The 8,968-nt window shown below is 32.4% G+C and overlaps 1 protein-coding gene across 1 annotated transcript; it reads left to right on the top strand.

The window, feature by feature from the left end:
* The first annotated feature begins 2,288 nt into the window (after positions 1-2,288).
* LOC113767727 (germin-like protein subfamily T member 2) lies at positions 2,289-3,242 on the top strand. The gene is made up of 2 exons (XM_027311906.1): positions 2,289-3,036; positions 3,119-3,242. Exons 1-2 carry the CDS (start codon positions 2,330-2,332, stop codon positions 3,132-3,134), a joined length of 723 nt encoding a protein of 240 aa, XP_027167707.1. The 5' UTR covers positions 2,289-2,329; the 3' UTR covers positions 3,135-3,242.
* Positions 3,243-8,968: the final 5,726 nt, after the last annotated feature.

Here is an 8,968-nt window from a genome sequence, read left to right as displayed (position 1 = left end):
AAGAATCCTGATATAGACATGTTAGCTGAACTCAGTATTATGCTGTGATTAATATCATAACTCACAAACCACTCTTACAACTCCAGAAACAAGTAACCAAAGTCACCACTCCTGCAACAAACAAGAGATTCATCATCAGAATCGTAATCATTAAAAAAAATAACATGAAAGTGTAAAAGGCAAATTTTCATGCAAATATATGTTAAAAAATGACCCAGTAAATCCTCTCAAGGGAGAGGAAGTAAATATACTTTTCTTTTGGGGCAAAAGATCTTCTTTATTGATATAGCCAATAAGATTGTACAAATTAGGCAGGATACTTAGACATAACACATGAATAATTCCATTTCTAGCTATTACTTATATCTATCAACAGAAAACATAGAAAAACCAACCACTTTTAAACCATTTATGAGATATAACCCACTCCATGCCATTACCAGGTCCTAGTTGTCCTTTGTTTTAGTTATTCCCCTATAAGACCCAACCGGTCCACGAACATCACTAATAATAGCCGAAATAATTTGTACATTAAGGGTCTGTTTGGTTGGAAGTAAAATGTTTTCCTTGGGAAAATATTTTCCGTGGAAGTAATTTTCCATGAAAATCATTTTCCTTTCATCATTTTCAGGTGCTTGGTTAGCTTATTGAAAATATTTTCTTACTTCATTTTTCTGGTGTTTGTTTAACTTTTGAAATATTTTCACTTTTATCTCTATCTTTATTTTCTACACATTATAACTACATACTTCTTTTCATGCAAAATAAGAAAATTTATCTCATTGTTTAACTTAAAAAAATCTTAGAGAAATGTATATATGAATAAAAAATATCTCCTTAAGTAATAAACAAATTGCTGGCCATTTAGTGTCAAATATCAATCACATGCAATGCTTATTGTGACATATATCTTGCACTCTCACTGCTGAAAGTTTCTCTAGAAAAGAATGTTCATATTATACATAATTAATTACTAGCATAGGATGAGCAGGATGAGTTTTTTTTTATTTTGAATATACTAGGGGGAGGGTTGGGTGGTACGGGGGAGGGAGTGTAAGGAAGAGATCTTGGGTTCGAATTCTCCTGTTTACACTAAAAAAAAAAAAAGAACATACTACAAGATGTTTTCAGTAAGTTTGGAACATACTACAGGCGGGATGCATGCATTTAGGAAAACAACTTCAGTAAGTTTGGAAGGGAAGTTGTTTTCCATAAGATGAGTGAAAATATTTTACATAGGAAAATGTTTTCAGTAACTTTTGTGCAACCAAACACGGAAAATTAGGAAAAAATTTTCCTGGAAAACATTTTCACCCGAAACAAACGGACCCTAAGCTCAAGTCTTTTCTGTAAAATGACTAAGTTACTTGATTTCCATACATGGTACAAGGTACACGCTAGAGCTAGTCTTCTTGTGTACATAGAACCAAACACATCCTTAAAAGTTTTTAGGAGTACATGGATTGTATTGATAGGAGAATAACGGTTGGAGTTCTTTGTTCTTCTTCCTTTGGATGGTTTGACGCTATATTGTGTGATAACTTCAGAGATGAGAATTCTAAAGTACTTTGTAAATTTTAAGATCAAAATTCCTTGACCTATTGTATACAACTATTCTTCTCAGTACAAAGACTTTGTATTGGCAATTAATCTTTGATAGATAAAAGACACTATTTTACTTTAAAGAAATAAAGTACTAAAATATTGGAAACCTTTTATTTGGCTTAGTTTTGAGGAAATAAAAAAATAAAATAAAAGACACGATTTCACTGATATTGACCAAAAAGTAGAGAAAACAGGAACATAAAATTAATATATCTTAAAGCTATACTACTTTGTGCTTTAAATAATGTGTTTTTCAGCTGTGTTTATAAGCAACTAAAAGTAAAAGGCAATGGATATAAGCTCTACAGCCAGAAATGAATATCTTTTCCACGTCAGCTTTTTCAATGTGAATATTGAGAGGAAAGAATGATTTAGGATATACTTCCATCCTTATATGCACTAAGACATCTCCATCCTTCATTTTGTCCAAATTCTCTTTGTCCAAACTCTATCCTTTGTCCAAATTCTCTTTGTCCAAACAAATGTTACCTGTCCGAGACGCAAGACCGCTGTGGCAATGACCAGGAATCCTACCTAGAATGACCGTTAGTTTTGACCAAATTTTATTGGTGCGCGCGTGCCTGCACGTTCGAGCAATGGATCGATTTTGATTGGCGGCTTTAGTTTCAAATTTCCAATCTTATAAATATGGAGTGCGGGCTAAGCACATGCATCAGTTAAGAGAGAGCTGAGTAACAGTAACAGACACATATAAGCTGTATACATGGCCAAGTCCTTTTCCTACCTTCACCTTCTCATGTTCTTCATAATAGTACTTCTATCACTAGTAATGCCTTGTTATGGTGCTGATCCATCTCCATTACAAGATTACTGCATCGCGGATTTAAGTTCAGATATATATATGAATGGCTATCCTTGCAAAAACCCTGATAATGTAACTGTAGACGACTTCTTCTTCGACGGGTTCATCACCCAAAACTCATCGTTCAATGTCGATGGATGGAAAGCCGCCGGAGCACATGTTGACTTTTTCCCGGCGGTTAACACTCTTGGTGTAACCATGATTCAAATAGAGCTCCTCAAAGGAGGAGTTGTAGGCCCGCACACACACCCCCGGGCGAGTGAGATGCTTTTATTGATGGAGGGGAAAGTCATTGCAGGCTTTATAACCACTGATAATGTCTTGTTCTCTAAGACTATGACCCCTAAAATGTTGGTTGTGGTCCCTCAGGCTTTGGTGCACTTTGTATACAATGTTGGGGAGGGAACGGCTCTCCTTTATGCAAGCTACAACAGTCAACAACCAGCAACTACGTATCTGTCTCATGCTCTCTTCAATTCCACCCCTACTGTTCCCGATGGTGTGTTGTCGAGATCATTCCGAGTAAATGACTCCATTGTTGAGCTCCTTAAGTCCAGCCTTTCTATTCCACTATATCCAGATATCGTGTCAAACACATCCTCGGGGAGCGTCAGGCTAAAGTAGGCACATCTTGGTTCACTTAGTGCTCGTTTGAAGTTGCAGTGATTTATCGAAGGCACTTTGATGTAGTGAAACTTTCAATTAAAGTACTTATTAGGTGTTTAAGTGTGTTGGTTGGATACATACTTGAGCATCCACTTATTGTATTGAATAATGTATGGTTTTGAATTTTTGAAATGTGTTTTTTTTTTTTGGCTCTATTTAGTTAATAATTTATATTTCATTTTATAGAATATAAAAATTATTCTAAAAACACCAAATTTGAATCTTCAACACTACAAGTCATATAACTAAATTTATGAAGTAATGTATTCTGATTACATTACAACGTTTTAATAGTTAAAAAAAAAAAGTTAAAATCCATTATCAATTAAAAAACTGTTTTCACTGATTTTGATTATTTTCTATAATCACTTTCTATAATCAGATTTTATAAAAATCTAAACCGAACTAGAGCAAGGCCTATATACTGTTCATTATGACTCCATAAAGTGATCAACAATTTATTCAGCCAATCATCAGTGACAGTTCAGATAACATAAGAGCAACAGTATTAAATAGAAAAATGCAGCAAAATGCTGTAGACTTAGCACATGACACATTTCATATCATGTCAAAATTGAACGATAGGCATCACTTTATTAACAAATGAGGCATAGTAATGCATATTACCAAACCCTACAACAAAGTAACATAGCATGTATACTGTTAAGTAAAGAGTGAAACTTTGACCTAAAAGGGGATGGATAGATATTAGCATTGTTTTATAACATAAAAGATGCAATTTACATGTCTATTTTGCCAATAACAACTTTCGTGCAAAATAGTGTCATATTGTCAATGAATATTCAGACACGTGAAAGTCAAAAAACATACCACATAAGTGGGACCAAGGAAGTCTTTTTCATCCTCGGTATATAAAATCAAGCAAAATTGGGACAAAAGCGACAAAGTTAATAATGGTCTGTTTCATCTTTAAAGAAATGATAATATTTCATCATTTTTACCTTTATTTACAGTTTGATAAAGAATGAACATACAAATATGGATATAATCGTGGACTACACTAACATGTACACATACATGGATATAGTAATTTTAGATGAGCAACATGACCATTAATCTACAGTTTTTTAAATAACAAGAACAAAGAAAAGGAAAAAGAAATAGCAACATTGTCGCCATTTCATGATAATTATTTTCCCTTGTCTAAAGGGGACTATCAAAGACAATAAGAAAACTAGAGGTACGAAGTATTACATGTTTCCATTTCAACAGAACCCCCAACAAACTATTCTAGAGGTTACCTGTTTTCACGATACATGAGAGTGTAATTTTATCAGTAATATTAGACGCAATTTATTTCTTAACAATTTCATGAATGCATAACTTAGAATCTTTTTGTCCTTGAACTTTGTAAAGCCCAAATTTAAGTACTTATAGAAAGAGACGGACTAATATTCAGGCTTTTCTTTTTCTAAGCAGGGGAGGGATGGGATTTAATAAGTTCAAGGGGTAGAGGGATTTGAAATCAAGACCTCTAATTTTTGAGGTCTCAACGGGACTATTATTCTAGTTATTATTTCTTGGATTAATTTTTTATGTACTAACAGTGTGGTGATTTTTTTTTATACAAGTAGCTACAGATGCATGTCGTGTGTGCATGATTTGAGTGTTAAATTTGAATTCATGTTATGTGACATGATCTAACTCTGCTAGTATTAAAATAAAAGTTGAGTCTAAATAATTGGATTGTGGCTTCCGAATTCTGCATTAAGCAGCGGGGAGGGAAGGGGCCCCACCCCCAAAAGTTTTAGAGAATTCAGTTTTCATTCCTAGCAAAACCTTGAAATTTTAAGAACATTCTTTATAGATTTAAATTTTTGCCCCCACAAAATTTAAAAATGTTTTGTGCCATACATATAAGTTTAGATAAATTCAAATTCGCCCCCTTAAGATGAACTTCCGGGTCCTGTCTGTGGCAGTAAGTCCATTAAACACTCAAGTTAACAATGTTGTTCTGAGATGTCATCCCCCCAACTAGAGGTGGCAAATCAATCCACTTAATTAAATTTATCCATACCCGCCCATGAATAGATGGGTATGGGTATCTTAAATATTTGTATATGGGTATAAATGGGTTACCCAATAATACCCATTTAATAAATGGGTATTATTGGGTAACCCATCAAACCCAATTAATCCATTTAGAATTCTCTTTCGCCCAAGTCTCTTCTTTTCCCCCACCCATTTTTTTTTCAAATTTTTCATTTTGTCATGATGTTAACTACTTTTGTTTCATTATTATTATTATTATTATTATTTTTTGTTGGTTTTATCTTATTATTTTATTTTCTCTTAGTTTGTTAACTTGCTCATTAATTTATGATAAATTTTAGCCTATTTTCTTATCTTTCTAAAATGAAATTTTAAATTTATATATGAAAAAAATGTTAGGAGTTCAAAATTTTTGGATTAAGTTTTTATATTAATTTTTATAGTACTTAGTTCAAATTTTTATATTCTTATTATTCAATTATTAAATAATAGGTAATTTTGTGACATAGAGTATAAATGAAAAAAAATTGGTAATTAAGTTTATTGAACATTATAAATAAATATTTAAAACTAATGATGGGTACAAAGAGTGGTATAAATTGATAACTTAGCTTGCAAAAATGAATTTAAATGAGTTTACAAAAAGTTAAAATAAATGGGTTATAAATGGATAATTGGGTTACCCAATTCATTTTTTGACTTACCCATTTATACCCATCTAATTAAATGGGTATAAATGAGTTGACTCACTTATACCCGTTACCCATTTTACCCAAGTCAAACCCGCCCAAGTCACCCATTTTGACACCTCTACCCCCAACCAAATAAAAAATAAAATAAGAAGTACATTTCATTCTTGCTCCTTAATTGTTCTTGCCGGCTTGCAGGAAATATGTATCAAGTGCATTTCTACCTAGGGCATATTCTAGCCTTATCGAACTCATTCTATTGAAACATAACGTAAAAAGCTCTCCTTCTCACCTTGCATTTTCCTTCTGACGCAAAAATATAAAATGGTGAAACTTACTTACCCACAAAAAGAATAAAGAAATAAAATGGAAAAACTATAAATATAGTAATCAACTTGATTCCATAAAAAAAAATGGAAATTTTATTCACAAAAGCAACAAGAAAAAATTGAGAAACAAGATGCTATTTCCGAGTACATGATACACTCCATAATATGTCAAAATTGAACGCTAGGTATAACTTTATCCATAAACAATGCATAGTGAAATAGATTAACAAAAATTGTCCTGCCCCTTTTTAAATTAAACCATGATGTTTCATTGTATAAAGCTTTTCAATATATGTCACTTAGGTTTTTTCAACATATAGTTAATCATGACTTATATTGCACGCAGACTACATTTAGGTTCCCTTTTTCATATCATTGATTTTTTAAACTTTCCTATTTCATTTGGATATCTGCTTAAAAGTGAAAATATGAACAAAAATAGGTCAGTTTAAAATTGGCATTTTTATAAAATAGAGATGCAATTCACCTATTTAGCCAATAACCTAATCGCTTGACTTCAACTCCAATACCAAATCGTGTCTTTACCCGAGATGAAAATCCAGGTATGTGCAAGTCAATTTGATTACCAAACAAGGGAAACCAAAGAAGTCTTTTCCACCCTAGATTGGTGAAATCAGGCAAAATTTGGGGAAAAAAAGGCGATTTACACTTAATAAAAATGTCTTTTTCATATTTACAAAAATGTAATATTTCATCATTTTTAGCTTTATTATTTACGCTTTGTTTAATGATGAACAAGAGGAGTGAATAAACAGAGTAGACAGCAGTACCTTATGTATATAATATTGCATGGATATAAAGTTGAATGAGCACAAAAAGAATAAAAGAAAAAAAAAATGGAAAGAGCACCATCATTGTTCTTTCTACATAATTATTTTCCCTTGTCTTCAAAAAACGGCTATGGAAGGCAATAAAAGGAACTGTTAGTGTGAAGCATGACATATTTTTACATTTCAACATATTTTCCTAGTCTTCAAAAAGTAGCTTTTTTATTTTCTTTCAGATAAATGTCCAAGTCAAACCCAGATTTCGGATTGCTAGATCCTGATTTTGTAGAAACGTCCAAGTTGAGCCTAAATTATTGTAGTGTGGCCCCCGGATTTTATGGCAAGTTTTGGGAATTCCTTTCCAGGAGAAGCTCGTGTTGAAAAGGCTACTCTGAAATGACGTTTATCCATATAAAAATGAATAAATAAAAAACATCTCATTCTTGATCCTTAACTGTATATGCTGGATTTACAATCACTTGATATTTTCTGTAGGCAAATTGGCAAAGAACTAGAGAATTCCATTCTAAACTTTTTTAGTTTTTAATTTTTTTCGGCAGGGTCCACTCCAAACTTTGATTTTTTTTTTTTTTTTTTTGGTATTTGAGCCTTGAAAATATATATAAGTGCCTTTTAGAGATAATATTAAACTTGTTCACTAGATTAGCAGGAAATTACTCAGATAAGTGCTTTGTAAACAACACAATTAGAGAGATAACAAAATGGCCAAACATGCTTTTGCCAAGTTTTAATGATCTATGACACTAAAATAAACCCTATAATTCCTGTAAAACCACGCTCAACTTATTGGATTTTTACGAGAATTTGTCAGAGTTGACATTCTTTGTGAATTTGAAGGTCGAAGATGTTAGCATATTAAACCAATACAATTCTTTGTATCAAGTTTTGTTCAGGACAAGCTTTTTGTGGTTTTCTTAATTTATTATCTGGTGTTAATTATTGCATTTGGAAAAATCTTGTGTTATTTGTTTCTTCAATAAGTTTGTAGAGTACTTTGTTAATGTAGTTAGTTGAGAAGAAAGAAGCACTGAGTCTTGCTTTTGTTGTTTAATTAAAACAACCTGATTTTATTCTTCTTCTTGCACACATATTTTACGTGTATAATATAGCCTGCCCATGCACGTTCCAATGTGTTAAATTTATCTCCTAGCTTGTATAGTTTTTAAGTTTCTGCAAAAGTGGCTGGCTTTTACCTTAACCATATTCTTGTCCCCTTTTGAATGAAATCTCTCACTTGAAAAGGAACTACAGGATTAACAAGTTTTCTCCATTTTCATTTTAATTATAACCTTGTGCTCAGCATTGTGTGATTTGTAATATTGTGATAGCCTTATTAACCTTATAACCACAGTATTTGAAATTGCAAATATATAAAACAGGAAAGGTGAGAAAGGATGAAGCTCGAGTAAGATCATTCAAAATTAAAAAAATTACGTACTCTATTCACTAAATCTATTTCTAAAAGCTCATATTCCTAACAAATTTGAGTTACGATTGTTGTACTGACTTGACATATTTTGAATGCAACAAATAATTTAGATCATCTCATCGCCTTGCTATTTGAAATTGCTATGCAAAGATAAAAACGCCTTTATATGCTCCAACAGCATTTGTCATATCTGTATCAACCTTTTAAGACTGAATCTATAACATTGTGCCAAAAAAACATGATATAGAAGGGACGTATTTTGGGAAACAAGGCCTAGAAAGGGTTGTATTTAGGGGTGGCAATTCGGGTCCAAATCAGGTTGGCGGGTCGGGTTCAGGTCAACCCGTCAGAAAATCTGTTGACCCGAACCCGACCCGCCAACCCATGACGGGTCAGGTATGCTGACCTGAACCCGAAAATTTCAGGTTGACGAGTTGGCGGGTCGACCCGAAATGACCCGAAACTTAATTTTAATTTATTAATTTATCACTGTAATTTCTAATAAAATCAATTTCTCACAAAACTAATTACAAAATTAAGTAATAAAAATTTAAATAAATAATTCCAAACCAAATCTAAAATAAATTAAACATCGTAAAAGTGTT

The sequence above is a fragment of the Coffea eugenioides genome, chromosome 4, assembly GCF_003713205.1.
Source record: "Coffea eugenioides isolate CCC68of chromosome 4, Ceug_1.0, whole genome shotgun sequence".
Taxonomy (NCBI): Eukaryota; Viridiplantae; Streptophyta; class Magnoliopsida; order Gentianales; family Rubiaceae; genus Coffea; species Coffea eugenioides.
The sequence above is the reverse complement of the archived record's forward strand: the minus strand, read 5'-3'. Positions and strand labels throughout refer to the sequence as shown.

Excerpts from the sequence above, each read along its gene's own strand:
- LOC113767727 (XM_027311906.1), top strand. The coding sequence starts at position 2,330 with ATGGCCAAGTCCTTTTCCTACCTTCACCTTCTCATGTTCTTCATAATA.